We start from the raw sequence: 20,295 nt of genomic DNA, 5'->3' as shown, positions 1-20,295 counted from the left end.
CAACTGTTGTTATTTTACGAGCACGGAAGTGTTCAAGTAAACACGCTGTCGGAAGCGCAACGAAGTTTTTTTTTTTTTCTCCATCCAATTTATTACGTCATTTCAAAGTCCTTGACTTTATTTCGAACTCCCGCAGCACTTACTAAACCTTGTTCGTAGTAATTTAGAGTTTTGTAAACTTTAACGCGTCATGCTGGTGGTCAGCGAATCATAGCGTTGCATTTTCTTCCCCTGTTCCTTTGCTCGCTGCCCGAAGCAGCGACTTTTTCCCTTCCACCTCCCGAACGGAACCCGAACTTCCCCGAAGTCGCCGATCACGGCAGCGAACTTGCCAGAGCTCTCGTTGTCGCCATAGAGAAATTTTCAGTTACGTCCAGCGACCACAAATGCAACCTTGCACAATTTAGAATGTCTGGTATCAGCGAATTCCTTTTCTGCACTCAAGCGCTCTCCCGAGTACTTTGAACACGCTGGAAGCTCAGAAAACACTTACCATAGGCTTTGCATATTTTCTCCAACCAGTGGCGGTCGTCCATTAAAATTTTATGGGATCAGTTTAGTTCCGCATATAGCCATCAGAATTTGATTTTCACGATAGAAGTTCATGTCAACAATGTTAGGGATATTTTGTCTTACATAGGTAAATTTTGCCATAAAACGTCGCATTTATGCACTTCAGGTTAATCACGACCAATAATTTTACAAAGGAACAACCAGATGAATTTTTGCGTTTTCTCGCAAAATTTTTCCCGTTTTTTATAGATATATTTATAGTAAGTAAAATTTTTGGGACATTGACGCATTTTTTTCATTAGAATCAGGATAAAAATAAACGTAATTTTGATAAAATCAGGGAAATTTCTACAAGAGGGCAATTTTAGCACTTTATGCACTTAGAGTAATCAAAATTAGTTAGCAACATGCCAAGGCTAAGCCTCGGTGATTAGCACAGGCATGTGCAGCAAAAGTCGCCATGGCATCGTTAGCCTTTCCAAATTTAAACAGTGTGGTTTACCACAAATGTTATAATTTGAGAATTATTATTATTATTAATATTTATTATTAGGAAGTTTAGTTTATCTACCCAATTTGCATCTTATTCGACAATGCAGCAATAAATTCATTACTTCTTACTGATTAACTTCATGCTAATGTTAGTACAGTAGGTAATATTAGTAATTTGTACTTATTTTGTAATATATAGCATAACTATTTTCTATCTATTTTGTTTGAACATACCTAAGGAATTGACACACCATTCTTATATGGGTCAAGTATACCTTTCCGCGGCGGGTCTGTTTACACGACCAAGTGATTTGAGGTATACGGCGGACTCAAGAAGTTTTGAGTGGATGCATTTCTTTTGTTTACAGAAAATTTGAAATTGAGAAAGTTTTTATTAATTTTATTGTGTTTCAAATTTGAATATCACTCTTTTAATTCCCTGATGCTATATTTGTTACCACCTGGAGTTTCAACGAAACTCAGAAGTAGCATTTACAGAAAATTTTGTTTTATATTGCATTATATTCAACCACGGCAAATTGCACCGGCCTATTGTTTATTAGGAGGCCATTAGAGGCTTGTCAAAGCAACCTTTTAGCACTCTAATAGCTTGCTTTGCGCAACTCAAGTTTTATATATTTATTTTAAGGGTTCACAACATAATAATTTTTTATATTTCAACATAATTTAGAACATGCTTGCAACACTTATCTTTGTTTATTAATTCTACATTTTGTAATTTTGAAGTGAAGTCTATTACTGACAATAAATTATTTCAGTTTATCAGAACACGCAATGGTATTTTAATATCAGGTTCAGGTCACTTTATTGTCATTCAGAATTTGAATAATAATTTGAACACGCACAGATCAGTTCAGCTTAACGAAGGCCAATCTTTATTTTTTAATTATCAGCTTTCTAAACAGATTCATTTAGAGCAGCGCAGTAATAATTAATAGGTTAAGGCAACACATTAATCATGGACATTAATATTTTTAATTACGGTTGGATATTTTATTTAAATTTTTCCTTATTTATTTTCAAAGAGTTATGGCAATTATTTTATCAATTTATTTTAATCATATTTTATTTTTGATGAGACAATTTAATTTAATTTTAAAAGAAAAGGCAGTGGAAATTAGTTGGTTTTGTGTACATGCATACTTGAATTATATATACCCATCCTATTGCTATTTCCTTTCTTTGTCATAATTTTCCCTTTATTCAACCTAACCTGTCTATACGGAACGCCATGGACAAGCAATGCCTACACCATCCATGGGCATTTTTCATGACGGACATCCACAGGCAGTCTACTATTACCAGGCAGAAAGACTGAGTATCATTCTACGAGGGAGACATGCAGACATTTTAAGTACTATTTCAAGAAGAGACTCGTCACCACCAATTTGAGGGAGACATGCAGACATTTCTACTTATTACTGCACGGAGACTACCTTTTACAGGAAGGATGTACAACCATACATTTCCCAGTATAGCGGACTACACATTATCAACAACACCTAGTGATGGAGCTAAATAAAATTCCCCTCCACACTGTTTGCAGTTAAAACAACAACTTTTCCCCATCTCCCAAGTTCTACGGGTAATTTACTACATTTTTACATTGCCCCAATGCAGTCAAGACGACAAGCAATCCAGAAAGAAGAGGAAGCAGAGAAAACATACATTCTACAACCAGCAGTTCTGGTCACAAACAATAATTACAGAATTGTGCTACAGTGTTTCTACACATACACATGTGAGCTCCTATCATGTGTATCTATTTGGTCATTTAACATGCATTATGGGAAACAGTACTTTTCCATAGTCCTTATATACATTTTCAGTTTTGTGTCATGCATAAGAACTAGTTTTATATGCATTTAAGTTTACATTATACTGCAAGGAAGCGACAAGCATCAGTGGTGTCAATTGACCAGTGCATCAATTAGTGCCTAATTTTTTTTTACGATGAAATTTTGCACTTTGAATAATAAACGGACATGCAAGCAATAAAAAACATAATTACAGCACTTTCGAACATTTTAGAAAGCATGCTTTAGTGACAATATTTTATGCATATGTTTATTGCATGCAGATATTAGTGTGATATATTTTTTTTTTTTTTTTCTCACCAACATGGAATATTGAAAGCGACACATTTGTTCGCAGAACATTTATTTGATATTTAAACTCAAGCACATAGTTTTATCACTTGGAAGATTATTAATTTTGTGTGCAGTCATACAAAGGTATTCACCAAGCCATATATATGTATACAGTGTACAGTTTAATGTAGAAGAGAAAATGGAACGCTATAATTAAGTTTTTACCAGCGACAGTTTTCAGTGTAACTCACTATATGCATTGAATATTGTATAATACTACATTGGAATGTGCAACACAGCCATGCAAGTTCATATATTCAACGATGTTAGGAGTGCACTGGCTACGTAGTTCGTAAAACATACGCACTTTGATATGATCAGGTTTTCACACGGACAAAACAGTGAGATGTGACAATGTTTTACATGCTTACTTACGTGTACTTACTTGTGCACCTTTTTAAGGTTTTTCTATTTATTTGAAGAGTCTATATCAAGGGGCAATATAAACAAACATTGTGAATTCCGTTCCATTTTGCAAGATGCTCCAACCGTTGGCCTTGCGGGAGACACAGAGTCGTTACCGCGTGGCGAGGCATCACAGACTCTTGACTAGGAGCAGGTTGATGAGCAATTATACATAATACACATTACGTACACGCACATGTGATACATTAAGAGTTTTATCGCTTAACGACACGAACGTTTGTGATTTCTAGTCCTATAATAGTATATATTATTGTTTTTACATCGTATAAACATACGAATTTGTTAGTATTAAGGGTATTATTCATTATGAAGTTTAGGGAATAAAAATTTTCTTTCTTTCGGGATATGGCAAACAACAGACAAGTTATGGTGGATTTCTTTTGTATATTTGGTTTTTTATGAAAATATATGGAATTGGCGAACCTGAGTCATGTCAAGCTTTGCGATTTGACTTTTAAATTTTCAAAGGAGAAAATTTTTCCTAGGAGGCGCGAACGTATCAATCCCTAAGATTGTATGTTTATTTTATTAAGTCTCTCTGAACGCTTCATGTTGACCAGGGCATTCACTTGTTTTTCTCAGCTGTCTCAAGCCTCTTAGGCATGTTTACAATGCATTGTGTTGTGCCATGCAAACCTCCTGAGCATTCAGGAAACAGGTAACACTTCTGGGTTTGGTGTCAGCGGTTTGCATGGTAGCAATTATAATAAACACGATTCGGCGATTCGGCATCGAGGAAGAGCTCGATGGCCAGGGAATATAGAGGTGAGACAAGCTGGGAAGTGACTGGACTTTGGGAATTGAGTTGGTGGAGAGAGGAGGTCAGCAAGGCAGGAGGTCGATAGTGGAAGCACGCTTTGGTCAACAAGTTAGAAGCTCACAGAGGACTTCGCTATTTTCATTCAGCTAAGAGACTTCAGTTAGACAGGTAATTATCCTACACCCAGCCATGATACAGGTTCAACGGTTCACAAAATCCAACGAGTTGCCATTGTCTTTTCAGTAGTTTAATTCCTTTGTGTAATTTGTACCTTTCGCATGCCAAGCAATAACTCGTCATGTCAATGACGAGTGGTCTCATCAAGAGGATGAATGATGAGTAGTTTACATCACCCCATCAATTAACTGGTTCAGATCCCTTCATTCTATAGAATGACACGAAATATAAATAAACTTTTACAAGTTGACCTTTGACCTGTCCATACTAAACCCCGCAAGCCCTGAGATACTTTGAGTCCATGTCCTCGGCTGGCTACAAGCTAGCATATATGGGTACACTTTTGCACCGCTCCGTAGTGTAGTGTGCAGTGCTCCGGCGCTCGGACGTTGCACTCTCCCATGTCTGCACCCCCAGTTGATTACCTCCAGCTAGGCCAGGTTCTATTCAAGTCTCATGTCTGTCGATGTTTTTTTCGTTTTATTATAATTATTGCTTCTTGATTTACATATCCCAAGTAACTGGATGACTTATTGATGATATCAGTTGTTAAGCCAATTCTGTGGTCCTCATTAATGGAATGTTCTAAAGATAAAAAAGGTAAAGTGCTCCCCTGTGCATAGCACCATGCCATGAAGGCGTATAGGTGGTGTGGGGGTAACGCCCCACACTTTCTTGATCCGGTCATGATTGGGGGTGATGTGATCAGCATCACGCCGCTGACCGCCTTTACCCCCCAGAGTTTCCCCCAGGTACCCAATGTTATTCAACGCTGGGTGGGCGCCGGGGCCGCTTCCAACCTTAGAAAAGTTCCCGGATTTGAACCGGCCGGGGATCGAACCCGGGACCTTTAGCATGGTAGTCAGACGCGTTACCGACTGAGGCACCGCGGCCACATAATCATAATGGAATGTTCTGCTAACTGATTTTTCTGGATGAAAATTATTGATATAGCTGGCATACCCTTTGCAACATCGTTCAGTTGTCCTCCTTGTTTGTCTGATGTAGTCTGAGAGAATCTCTTGATAATTTGCCACCAGGATTGCTTCAAGAATTATTTTAAATGTAAAAAATATTTTACAAAAATATATATAATTAAAATCATAACAAGCATAATAAACATCCAGTTTACCTGACTTTTTCAGGTCATTGGGAACCCTGTAACTGTAATACGTTTTGTCTTAGTGATAATGAACTACTGTATATGAATTATACAAATAAGTTGTTAAAATTAATGGCAAGAATTTTGCATTAAGTTGCAGGATATTTATAGAAAAATTGGATTGGTAAAATTATTTCACTGTTACGCTACACTCCATCCATCCCACCTTCTCTACCTCCCCTCTCGCCCCTTCCTCGCACCCCCACACTCCCCACTACAAGTACATGTACATACAAGACTGCCACAACAACGAAACAGGCAAATGGGCCAACTATTAAACATGTACCGCGAGGCTGTTTTTTTGTTGAATGCCCTGTACTAATGCTATGAACAATGATTTACGTGGCAAACAGCAATAATGAAGAGACATTAAGAAGATAATATTTTCATACATAAAATTCACATCTAAATGTTATTACCTGTCTTATTTACATATTTATATACTTTGCAGTAGTTCATGAAAGGCGATGAGAAATGGAGAAAAAATAACAAGTCGGACTAATTTGTGTTCTGGGTTCAGTGTTCTTAGAGATGAGGCTTTTTGTTGTAAGTTCCTTGTGTGTGTGTGCTCGATATTATTCCAGTAAATTATATTAGACTTCAAAACAAATTGTTCATGTTTGTTGTTAGAACAAAAACTCCCCCCCCCCCCCTCTGGAAAAGTTTGGTGGGGAGAAATTTCAGAACAAGATCGTTGGTGGGGGAATTCCTCCTATCCCCCCCGGGATTTCGCACCCTGCCTGACTCCATCAGACTTACACCTGTTTGGCACACTGAAGGAACACCTTGCCGGTAAACACTTCATCTGTGACACAGAAGTTGTGACAGCCATGCGTCATTCGTTACACTTCCAGCCAGACGATTTCTATTGCATGGGCATCTAAAAATTGGTGTCACTGTGGGACAAATGTATAAATGTGAATGTATGTTATGTGGAAAAGTAGAGTAATGTTCAACCTTCAAAATGTATATTTCAGTTTTTGTGAATACATTTCCGATTGGCTGTAAAAAATGTACTCAATTACTTTTTGATATCCCTTCGTAGGTTCAGGGAGATTATAATATGTTTTAAAGTGGTTCAGAATTTGAAGAGTAAGGAAAAAATACAATGGAGACTGTGAATGTAATGACAAAGAAAGCACGATAAATCTCATGAAACCTGTATCAGAATTTGCTGGTTTTGGTTTTGAATTGTATATATTATTTTCATGTTTCAATGTGAAACATCTGACATATTTTTTTTTCATACTGAGGTTTGTAAGTTTGCTTTAATGCCTTGTGTAGCTGCATCATGTATATGTGAAACTACTGACTTTAAATTTTTGTTTCAGTGAACAGTCTGAGCCTTCCAGACCAAACTCCCAGCAAGGTGACAAGCCTGAGGACGAATGCCTAGTGTGTTCTGATTTGAAGCGTGATACTCTGTTTAGACCTTGTGGCCATGTAGCTTGCTGTTCTGTATGTTCACCTCGAGTTAAGAAGTGCCTGATATGTAGGGAACCAGTTCAAGGTAGAGCAAAGGTATGTATAAAATTTCAAACAAAATAGATTTAAAATTTGGTGCAATATAACCTTTTTTTCAATTTAACTCTAAGATAGAAATTTTATATTCACTGTTCTGAAAAATTGTATAGGGAGCAAATAATTACTCTTCAACCAGGAAATGCTTCTACCCTGATTCTCAAATCTCCCTAATCTGACCCTACATATATTATGTTTTTAATGTGGCCACTACTAGATGTACTATGCTTTTGATTGATGTTTAAAGTCCACTGTATGCACAGTAAGGCTAATCAGGACTGGACCTACAGTTTAAAGTTGGATCAGAACCACTGTGCATCCATTGGATATCAAACCCGGGACTCCTTGATTACAAGGCAACAAGGCTACCACTGTGCCATCAGGAAAGCTAATTGGGACTGGACCAGGCGCGGCTCGTGCATAATTTTCCTGGGGGTTCACCAAAATTATGCAAAGTGGACTTATCTAAACCTTTTGAGACACTAAACGCTTTGGTTCGTAGAGATAGTACTGGGAAAATTATCAAATTTTGGCCGGTAGATTACTGACAAAGTTAATTTGCTTTATGTTCAAATAACAGTGACAGCACCAAGGAGTGTGTGTGTGTAGGGGGCGATCATTTTAATTTAAGATTTTCATATGGTATTGTATTTAGGGGTATCTCAGAATTCAGGAAAATATTCTCGCCTCAATTTTGCCTCTTCCACTCTTGCCAACTCTTTTCTGGTCCCACCACTGTCAAATAGACTATATTATTGGAACTGGATCCTGAACCTACAGTTAAAAGTACAAATCTCTGTCTGCTGAAATGAGTATGTATCAGTAATCGAACCCAAGACCCCTTGATTACAAGATAATTCTTATATAACTATTCGAAAGTATATCGCTAAATCAAAGCGATTCGATTCTATTCTATGCAATATGTTAACTTCTCGCACAGCAACAACTACACTCCTTCCAATACACAATCCACCTCACTCCACTCAACGTATCACCACGCCAAATATATTTCAAACTAACAAGTATGGAGACAATGAAACGTAACAAAGTCAATCACGCGCGTCCCCTTGAACACCCTCTCTTTCTAGAGTATAACTGATCGCACGAAACCCAAACAACTTTTTGGTCGTCTTCTGACGTAAGTGCGAAATGCCTTCATTGTTAGGTTACGCTTGAATAAATAGCAAATATTACATTTTTGGTCAAGCACGGTAAAGTCCCGAAAATTGCAGTGTATATATTCTAAGACAACTAAACCTAAAAAGCCTAACATGTCAACGAAAGCATTTAGTCTGACGTAAGAAGACCCAAAGGTTGTTTAAGTCTTGTCCGCTAATCGACCCCTCGCCCTCACACTATTTTTGACTTTTCGGCTCCTTCCACCTGAAGTGTTTCCATCTTAAAGATGAAAGCTCTGAATGTATACGCAAGTTGTTTTCTATCATATTTATCTTATTTGTCCCATCATCTTTACTTCTAGCTTTCGTTTGGGGTCACCTCTGCATATATATTACACCCTCTTCATTAATCTAATAAGTCTTGTAAAATATAAATAATACAAAGAGAATGCCAAATGAATTCAAATTGAAACACATAGTGCAACACTGGAAGAGAGAAGAGTGTGGTTCACTCCAGCTCGCTGGTGATCCTACGAACTGTGCATGTCCGTTTTGCCGAGACGACCTTCCTGGAGTATCAGACTGCATGTATTTTCGCCATATGTACGCGTCGAGCTTCTGCTAGCCGTCCTATGCTTTTAGCATGGTAGGGGTTGCCTTGCGGAGGTTCAGCGGAGGCTTTGCACAAAACGGAACTAGAGGGGAGCTGAGTGGCTCTGGCCCGCGGTTTCTCCTTCTCACTAAGAGAATTTGGCACTCTACGCTTATGAACATCTCAGTTATTGTTTATTTTGTATATTACTGGGGGTTCACTGCACATTTGCGCTATACAGCCAACCGCACCTGGACTGGACCTACAATTTGAAGTGGGATCCGAACCACTATGTGCTTCCACTGAGAATCGAACCCGGGGTCCCCTTGATTTCAAGGTGACGATGCTACCACTGTGCCATCGGGGAGGCCCTATATGTACTATGCATATGTCATCTACATTTGTTGATGTTAATGGATGTTTCAAGTATGGGTAAATTACTGCCATCTATAAAATATATTTCTGGTGAGAGTTATGTCATGTGATTGTGTAGAGGAGGAAGTAGAGAACAGAGCAGCCATCCACCACTCAGAACTTAGTCTATCATTGAGTAGCGGTGTAAGTAGTGTAATTTTTGTTGCTCAACATCACGACGTATTTCAATAGTAAGTGAACTTTTTTTTTCTTTTTTTTAATTATATACACTTGTTATAATTACGTTATTAATTTCAAGAAGCCAGTTTGGTGGTAGAGCACGTTAAGTGCTCAACTTTTAAGCTTGCTACTCCTAGGTTCGATTTTGATTGATTGATTGAATTTAAAATTTTGGGTGCATCAGCACTTAGGCTATTTGGAATCCGTCACATGATATGGGGTCCAGTTCCTTACCTTATCTAAAATATAACTAATAATACAACAGTAATGTCGTAGACTAAAATATTCTGACTTCAGTTAAAAGCTCAGCCTGTAAAGGGACACTCAGCACAAACAAGGGCAACACACAGTCCTATGAAGATTATACTGGCTGTAGGTCCAGATGCCAGAGCCTGGTCAGTCTGCAAAATGCAGTCCAGGGTGTACTACATGGAAGGATCACCCCTTACACCCCTCCTAGTTTTGAATCCCGGATGTTACTTTTAAGTGTCCCTTCATCAAATCACCACTCCTCCTTTTCATTGGAATGAGCCAAAAGTTGCAGAAAATACAAATTCATTTTAAGAAGTCACACAGGCACGTATCTAGAAATATGTTTCGTTGTCGGAACCAAGTGTCTCAGGAATAATAATAAAAATGTTTAAATTAAAATAATTATATTAAATCAAATTAAAACTAATTACAATACATAAATTAATATTATATTATTATTACATGAATAGACTTTATGAATAGAGATATAACAGTGCATATTCATTACTTAGCTTACCTGTAGTTAAGATCGGAATAATTTACATAAAAACATGTGCCCTGGCAATGAAATTAATGTCAAATAAATGAATAATTGAATATTTATCGAATAACAAAAATGATGTTACATGTAGTTGGAGAAAAGTAAGTTTCTGATTAATATTTTATGCATATTATTTTGAGTAGTAGTGTACATAAATCTTCTTTGTAATGCCATTGAACGCCGTATGATTTCAATGTAATCCTTGCTTTCTAAAAAGTTTAGAGGAAATTATTAACCATCGATTATGCAACAAATGCTTAATTTTAGTATGTGGTAAGTCTTTTGGGGAGTTCGATCCCCTGGACCCCCATAAATACGTCCTTCCTGTCCTCAATGCTGTATGATCCTCCCAATATAATCCTTGTCTTCCAATAAGTTCAGAGGAAATTATACAAGAAAGGCTAAACAAATATATTTTTCATTATTTAATTTTAGTACTTGATAAGTCTAAATACGTCCTTGGTAACACGGTAATTTTAGTTTTTATGTATTTCTTTTAATGGTCATTATTTTGGAACTTGAGTGATATTAGAATTTGATAAGAAGTAAGTTAGTAATTAAAGATTTACCCAAAAATTGTGAAATTGGTACATGAATTGTGCACCAAAGTGGCTTCATTGCAATTTTTAGAAAATAAACAAATGTGTCTCCATCCAACCATAAAGGTGTTAAGATTCATTTATGAAAGTGGTAGTATTTTTTTAAGAGTCACTTTTACAAATAATATAGTTGTACAAATTCGCTACATAAATCATCAAAGTTCTATTGTTTTCAATAACATAGACCTTCCAGTTGTAATCACAAGTGTTAGATGATAGTATTTATTCCCATGTTTTTCTTTTGTGGTGCATCCCATACATTCAAGGGTAGAGAGAAAGTTGTCAGGCAGGCATTGAAGATGTAAGAGTATAATAACAAATTCTATATCTTTATATGGTCCAAACTAGCTTAAGGTGTTGCATCCTATTTTTTACAGGACAGTTTTTCTCTAAGAGTCGTTTCCTGTTGTCTGTGATGTAACTCAGAGAAGTCAAATGTGTCATTTCTTTCAACAGTGTCCTGCTGATCAGTATAAACTTTTTAGTGACTAAGACAAGAAAGTGGATTTTTCCCATTCAAAATCCTGCGTAAAATTGTAGAGTTTCATTTGTGTGTGTCTTCCAGGTACAGTGCACTAACTGAAAGAGTGTTTTAATGATGAATACAATTTGAACAACTGACACAAATCTAAACTTACACTTCAGTTATCTAAAGTTTGCATAATAAGCTCTGAACAATCCTTCATTGTATGGTTCTCATGACACCCAAATGTCAACCTCCCTTCCACATAGTACACCCTGGGCTGCATTTTGCAGACTAGCAAGGCTTTGGCCAGCCAGTATAAACATCTGTGGGACTTGTGTTGTCCCTTCATTCATCTCATCTTATCACCATTCATCCCCATCTTTACGTTTAGTCCAAAATGGTCCAATCATTCATCTCATCTTATCACCATTCATCCCCATCTTTACGTTTAGTCCAAAATGGTCCAATCAATCACATGATGTTTTCGAAGCTTAAGGCTCGACTGGACATGTGGTCAATTCTAGGGCAGGTTTTTCGAATATTCCTCTCCTTTCGAAAAACCGGTATGATATTAAAAAATCTGAAACATTACATATGCTTAGAATTCCTTCTAGATCATTGATGCGAATTTTCATGCAGTTTACTTTTGTTGTTGCCTGGATATTATCCATAGTTTCATGTGTACATAAGTCTATTAAACTACCTGGTTGGAGGCACATAGTGGTTCGGATCCCACTTTAAACTGTAGCTCCAGCCTCAATTAGCCTATTCGTGCATAAAAGTGGGCTCAAAACATAACTCAAAAGCTCAAAAAAAGTCTATTAAACTATTGATAATATGTAGACAACAGTGAAAGCAAACCACACAAAGATTCACGTGAATGCTCTACAAGGAATTCTAAGCACATGTAATGTTTCATATTTTGGAATAGTGCTTTTTCGAAAGAAGAGGAATATTTTGGCCCTTGCATCGACCAAAGGGCCCAGCCGAACCTTAATACTCATTGGCGGTGGTCTGAAATTTCAAGTGGCATTGGTTTCTTTGAAATTTGAACTGAAGAGAACCGCACTGCAAATGGAAGATCCAAAGATAGCAATATGTATGTATTTATTAAGAATGGACCAAATTAAAATTTTGGCCAATATCAATACAAAATTAACTGATACCATTAACCAATAGTCTACTGACCTGGTACAAAATTATAAATGTTCCTCGAAGAACGTAATGGTTCTTCGACCTCCTTAACTAACATGCACAACCAGGTGACTGAAATAACATTTGCTTTTTCAAAACAAACTGTGTATTTACATTTGATTGATTGAATTGGTGTTTTAAGTCCATTTTATGCACATTAAGGCTAATTGGGACTGGACTACAGTTTAAAGTGGGATCCAAACGACTATGTGCCCCCACCGGGAATCAAACCCGGGACCCCTTGATTACAAGCGGACGACGCCACCACTGCATCATCGGGGAGGCCCTGTGTGTATTTAGACATTTAAAAAGCAGGGTATATGAATCACCATATTTACTGGTGTATAAAGTGCACTCTTTACAGTTTAAAATAGTTCTGAATGACAGGATGATACACTGAGCCGGCCCCCATGACAGAGTGGTTAGCACATTGCGCTACAACATCAAGGGTCCTGGGTTCGAATCCCAGCCTGAAAATGGATGTTTGTAAGTGTTCATTCATCAATTTCATCATGGCATCACTCATCCCCATCTTCGCAAATTAGCCAAAAGTGGCACAAAAAGCGAAGTGAAATAAAGCATTTCAATCTTGTATGCCGATTCTCAGGTTACACCATGCTGTGAAAACTAAGACAGTGGTTTAATCATTTACAGAGTGTGGCATTATTAATGCACAGGATGGTACAGAGGACAATTTGTTGTATGAGGACTCAGATTCTGAAAGAGGATTGACATGACTCTTCATTTAGCTCTGGAGATGAATATCTGGGTTTTGATAAAGAAGATTAACATGTATTCTTTCCTAATTAGAATACGTAAGTTATTTGTTGAAAGTAGACATACATATTACTTTATATCTGAAATACTGTAAATGAATTATAATATTCAGTGAAAAAGCTTTTTCCTAAAAAAAAATATGTGCAATATGCTGGTGCATCTTACACGCCAGCAAATACGGTTTACTAGGCCTACTGAGTCCAACCCAGGACATATTCGTGATCAACTCGTTACTGCTGAATTTCAGTTTTTTTACAAAAATAAATTAAAATTACTTAAAAAGCCTTAACATTTTATTGGAACATTAAACTATAAATTGTACAAGAAAAAAATATTAACATTATTTCCTAAAATCAATCAATTAATTTTCAAATGTTTAATTGATTAATACATTTTATGATGTTTAGGAAACCTCTCTAGGTAGCATTATCTGTTAGTTGAGTCAGTTGTAATTTTCACTAGACATGACTTTTTTCAGAAATGGCTTGTTTGTTTTAATAACATCTTATGTTTGCTGAAGCAGTATCATTAATAGCACTCCTATGTTTAACTGTTTTCACGTGGTCTTCAATATCACCTCTTCCTTTATGTGCAAGAGAAAATACTCCATTACAGAGCGTACATTGCACACTTTCACTGTTACTGTCGTTACACAGTTTCAAGAATTTGTATTGCTGCTGCAGGTTAACGTTAAATACACACTTTCTTTTGCCCATTGCCAAATGCAAAGCCCTTGTAAATAGTTATAATTATCAAAAACGTGTATACGAGTTACTTCACACGCTTGCAAGACCACCAAGATGCTCTCATAACAGAAGTACGGAAACGGAACTGGTCGGAAGTTGATATCTCGAAGAAAGAGAAGATATAATCGATATTTACTGGTCATAAATTCTGGTCGTGAATATTCGATACCAGTAGCTATTTTCATGTTCAGATTCTCAAAACCCTGGACATTTTGCAATCCCGGACAGCACTAAAAAACCAGGACTGTCCGGGCTAATCCCGGACGTATGGTAAGCCTAATGTTTACATTAATAAAAATAATAACAAAATGGCAGGATTTTGCACTTAATTATATGCTATTTATACATCTATCTAATTGGTAACGTTATCAGTAACTTTACATATAAACTGATACACTAGTATGGCCAGATTAGCTTGTACCAATTGAGTACTAATTAATCTCTCCCATCCCTAATATATACAGCACAAATACAAACCCATATGTACATTCAGACCAGATCAATCACGCATACAAACTCACATAAAATATCCATAGAAATTTTTTTTAAAAAAATATATAAACTAGCTCTAGGCTATTGTGTTTATGTGATAATTACATTTAGAATAAAATTAGACAAAAAAAACAACAAAGAAGACGGGATATTAACATTTTGAAATTTCTTTCAGATTGAAGAATGTGTGATTTGTTCTGATAAGAAGGCTTCCATTCTTTTCAAACCCTGTTGCCACATGTGTGCCTGTGATGCTTGTGCAGCCTTGATGAAGAAGTGTGTGCAGTGTCGAATGCAGATAGAGAGAGTCATACCATATGCTATGTGTTGTGGTAACACAGGTAATAAATAGTTTGTATTCAAGGTACTCGGTAGCATATTTTAAAGTTAAGAACCTTTGCTGACATAAACAGCTGTTATTAAATTTTATTGCTGTCCTAGATGCTTGCCAGCATGATCTCCACTTTGTCTCCTTGAATCGAATCTAGTCTAATTCAGTGTTTGTAAGTATAGTGGAACCACCAGCAAATGAACCTGCGCAGACCTTCCGACTCCTGTGCATCGTCTTTCACATGGAGGGGAGGGGCAGAGTGGAGCATGATTCCTTATGGACCGAGCTGAATGGATCGAGAGGATGGTGCATGACGGATTTTAGCCGAAGGTTCTTTTGTTTGTGGTCGCTAACAAGTTACTTGTAATACAAATACTTTTTTTTAGTAATGGTAATTGTTAGTAGTTACTTTTCAAAGTGACCAACTATAACTCATTTACTCTTTTGAAGTAACAAGAAAGTATATACTTATATATATTTGCTTTTTTTCATCGTTTAACAGCAATGAACAAAATTATAATTTAATATTCACATATACATGTATTACAAGCAAATTATTTGTCGTACAGATCTTTTTCAAGTATATGTGTTTACTTTCAGTTTTCTTACCCCTATATTTTCATATTTAAACATACGAGTATTATTTTAAATTATTGAAAAGAATAGTGCAAGGAGCAGCTTACTTAAAGTTCATACATCCAACGTGTTCTATTTGTCATAATCTAGAATAAAGTAACTGTAAAAATTAACTTAATTTACTTTTGAAGGTAATGTTAACTAACTGAGTTACTTTTTGTGCAAAGTAACTGTAACCCAGTTCCTCTTAAAAAGTAACTTTCGAAACACTTGTGTAACAAAGAGGCAAGTTTTGTGCTAAGCACTTCCAGGCCTTGAAATTTTATTTTCACAAGCTTTCCTCTCATTCTTACTTTTCTGGAAAACATAATAATAAATTCTTGGCTGTAATGTTGTTTGTGACAATGTTTGTAGTGATTATCATTACAAGTTGCTTTGAAGCTGTCAGTTTGGTACAAATAGGCAAATCATTTTATGAAGAAACTACATCTCCCTGGCAGTTGCATTGTAAACTTCAAACCTATTTCTATGGATAATACAAGTGACTTCACACTCAATGGCACAAATTGGAAGATGTACACCTATACCACACATGGTATAGCCTGTAGAGTTAAGTATGGCAGTGTATTTCTGTTGATTAAACATTAGTATGTAGTACTGGAACATTCCAGTTAGCTTAAGTTTATATGCATTAAAGAAGAAAGTTACACAGACAGAACAAATTGCTGTTGTTAGGAACTTATTGAAAAACAAACTGATATTCTTACAACTTGTATTTTGTCTTAAAAATCATGTATGACCTCTTGAATTATACTAGATTTGCATTCCTAATATTATTGGAAACATTAGGAATTATACTAGATTTGCATTCCAAATATTATTGGAAACATTAGGATGTTTCAAACACCCATTCTTCAATCTGACACACTAGCAGCTGTTGAGAAAAGTAGGCCTGAAAACAATTGGAAATAATATTGGTACAGTACTGTCACTTGACAACACCATGCAGGTGTTCAAATCATCTACTGAAAACATTGAATTTACAGCAAGGCCAAAAGACATCTGTTCTGGTTGTGATCTGCCCCAGATAGCACGTAAGTTAACTGCAAGTTAAATCGAATGTCAAACTTACGTGCTATCTGGGGCATAGACATTTTTGGTTATTGTCTGTGTTACTGTGCAGAATCACTAATAATTCTCTCAATTGCAACAATCGCTGATTTCCAAATGTGTTTTTTTTTTTTTCATTGTGTTCCACATATTTCATTACACTGTTAAGATGGCTACTCTGTAACCTGTGGTGGTTAAAAAGTAGATGAAAATTCAACATCTCGACTTTGCTATTGAAAACCATCAGGAAAAAGTTGGAAGATGGATAATAAAAATGGTGAATGTAAGCAATTGAAGAACTAATAATGCATTGTGTTTGGTTCCAGCTCTCGGTTTGAATCAGAAGTTTTCATACATTAGGTAAGGTGCAGCCGAGGTTATGGCAAGTTCAAATGGTTCAGAACCTAGGGCAGCTGTTGGTATTATTCTTGGTAATTTTAAACATTTCCATAATCCACCCTTTATAGTACTGGGCCATTTATAATCAGCAAAAGAGACATGTAAAAACTGGGGTTGATTAGGACGTTTCAGGGGTATATCAGATAATATGCAGTGATTATGCCAAAGTGTATATAGGGGAAACTGGCAGGACAATTAAAATAAGGATGAATGAGCACAAACGTGACATTAGAGAGCAATTACCAGCCACAGGGCTTAGTGAGCATTTTCTAATGATGGACGCACGATATGGTAGTAATTATAAAGAGAAGAATAGTTTAGGACTAGTGCTTCGGAAATGTGTGTGAATGAAACTTAATTCTTGAGAATGAGGGAAGACACGCTAACCATGTCCAAGGTCATGTAAGTGACAAATAGTGCATCATTCATTATAAAGGGTAGATTATGGAAATGTTTAAAATTACCAAGCATAATGTCTACAACTGCTCTAGATGATCAACCATGTGCACTTCTCATATCTGGGGTTTACCTCACCCAAGGCTAAATGCGATGCACGCAAACTTCTGATTCAAACTGACAGATAACTCCACATATAATGCATTTCATTACTTCATTGCAAGTTCTTCACCCTCTCCAGTGGCGGCTGGTGGTCTGACTGTATGGGTGTGCACTTCAGCCTCCCATCCAGAAGAGGTGTTTTATCACCCCTCTCAAATACTAGCTCCATTTTGCATCCATAATGATGCTAAATGTATTGGCAACCCAAGTTATGACCGACCACCTTTTACTGAAAATGAGGCTATGGGAGAGTTTTATGTCATGAAAAATATTATAAAAATATTAATTTTACTAATTTGAAATACATCGGTGAATTTTCTGTCGATCGTGAGAGGAGCGATGTTATTGAGTATATTCAACATTCGATAACCTGACAAAATCACTATAAACATAGAAATGCTGATCTACAATATTCAATATCAGGATGACGACAGACGATATTGACGACAGGTCAAAAAAAGTCAGGGAAATGTCAGGAAATTTTGTCTTTACTGACAAATGTTTCTTTGTTGAATTGTAGATGCTATGTGATGCAATGAACGTGCCAGGCATTTGATTTTGAAGAAGTCTTAATAAGCATTGCACTTAAATGGGAAATCATCTTGCCAGCCTTTGGTGTAAACTTTTAGGTCTCTATTATGCATTGGACACAACCATGGTGTCAGAAACAAGTGATGGTAGCTGAAGGAAGAGGTGGGGAGGAGAAATTTCCAGTGAGGCAGACACATTTGATGAACCTCTAAATGTCACATGTAAAATTTATTGACATATTTTTTGTCCTGTCCAGTGGCAAAGCGTAGAGTGGCTAGCAGGGTAGGCACAAAAGTTCGATAATATCCATTACTTGCTTAAATCTGTAAAAAGAAAGGGAGGGGGCTATGTCGTGGACAGTGGTTCAATGTCTCTCCAGGCGCTTCTTTGCTTGCCAGTGGCGTGACATTTTCAAAAGTGTTGTTACCGGCCATCAGTACGATGATTATGTCTTAGATTTTCTCCTCCCGCCCACCAGATGTCATCGATCTAGATTTTTGTTCATTTCGTTTTCTTTCTCTTTTTTTTTTTTTTTTCAACCCCTGATTTATGCATACATCTCCAGAAAGAACTACCAATCATGAGACATCGCGAAAATCCAATGAATAGTGCTCGAGCCCTGTTGTCAATTCTACATCACTTTTTTCTAAATGTATTTATTTATTTTGCAATGAGGTGAAAAGTGCTAGAAGAACTGCATAATTTTCAGGTCAGTATGATGTTTGTGCCATGAGCAGACAACAGAATTCCGCACTTTCAGCGACTGTCAGTTTGGTACGTTCTACTGTTGCCAACTGAGTTTTCTTTTAGCAAGACTTCCTCGCACTGAGGAAAACACCATTGTTATCTGTTGTGTAACTAAAGGAATGGTTGTAATTAATTCCAGTTTTGGCTTTTTAGATAAATGAATTTCTGACACTTGTATGTGCAAGTAAACATAATTTAAATTTTGGATATTTTCATTTCATTTGTTCTGCTCTATGTTAATTGTGACGATAAGAATATATGGAGAATGAATTAAAGAGGATCAGGAAACATTGGCATGACCACAATTAGGTCATCTGGCTTCGTAACGTGTTAGGATGACCACTACTCGGCTTTCAAGAAAAATCATAGGTAAAGGTGACCTATCTCATTCAGTGTGAATACTTCACATCCTAGTTTGTTCTACCCACCTTTACGTGATAATAGAACATAGGATCTTTGTTTGGGACCCTTCTATGATGGCAACACGAAATGTTACTATGTAATATATAAACAGGTTATAATAAATGTAGTTGCTTGAGAGAATAGAATCCCAATTTTTAGGTGCAATTTAGCTCTTTTTTGCCAATCCAAAGTGACAACACTAGCCTGTTCCGCCAGACCTGGAACAGACATGGCCTCCACAATATCCCCATAACACTCTTTGTCCTAAACCCAAAAAAAGTCTTCCCTTGCATTGTACTCTCATTGCCTGCTCTCTTCTGTTGTTATCCCTTCAGGGTAAACAAAACTGCCTACCTCTTCGCTTGTGTTGGCTGCATAAAAAAATGTCTGCTTGTAATATCTATTCGACGACAGTGTTAACGCATTAAATAACGTTTCAACAAACTTTAATTTTTTTAAAAAAATTTGCTGTCACTTGCCACTGCTACTTGCAAAGGAAAATAGAGTTGAAAACATTTTAGAAATTATTGTTATAAGAAGGAAACATAAAAGGCCAAAAGTGGGTTCTACCTTACCAATGATTGCATCTTCACTCAATTAAGAACTCAATTGTTCTTGCATTTTAGTCCAGCACTTCCTTGCATAAATCTGATCGCTGCACACGACACGAATCACAAACAAAGCTCTACCACCACAAACCTCGCGCTCTGAGCCACGCTCCCTTGTAGCGTCCTGAGCAGGAGGCAAGTTTTAACAGAGAGGGAACAAGCGAGGGAATCCCTGTTCACGATAAAAATAAAGTATTCTATTTACAGTGAAAGTAAAACTACTTTGTAAATATAAGGCGTAACTAGCATTTTAATTTACATAATTTGGTATGAAGACTTACTTTACAAATATATGTTCTTTAGACTTTCTGTTTACGCTACGGTGTTGGGTGAATCGACAAGACCATCAGCACTCTGAGCAGAAAACGAAGTCAGAACTACAGTACTCCGTAATTTTCAATTTCACTTACTCTTGTCGATAAAAGGAAGAAAACGGGCCT

At 36.7% G+C, this 20,295-nt stretch overlaps 1 protein-coding gene across 2 annotated transcripts in view; it reads left to right on the top strand.

Annotated features, from left to right (window-relative positions):
• The window catches only part of LOC146001470 (E3 ubiquitin-protein ligase MIB1-like), a 58,439-nt gene that overhangs the window by 18,715 nt on the left and 19,429 nt on the right, over positions 1–20,295 (top strand). For both annotated transcript variants that reach the window (XM_083138838.1, XM_083138833.1), the window contains exons 4-5: positions 7,033–7,222; positions 14,769–14,934. In XM_083138838.1, coding sequence (XP_082994964.1) covers positions 7,033–7,222; positions 14,769–14,934 — 356 coding nt within the window. The remainder of the gene's footprint in view (positions 1–7,032; positions 7,223–14,768; positions 14,935–20,295) is intronic.

This window comes from Lepisma saccharinum, chromosome 1, assembly GCF_977018435.1.
Source record: "Lepisma saccharinum chromosome 1, izLepSacc3.1, whole genome shotgun sequence".
Lineage (NCBI taxonomy): Eukaryota > Metazoa > Arthropoda > Insecta > Zygentoma > Lepismatidae > Lepisma > Lepisma saccharinum.
The sequence above is the reverse complement of the archived record's forward strand: the minus strand, read 5'-3'. Positions and strand labels throughout refer to the sequence as shown.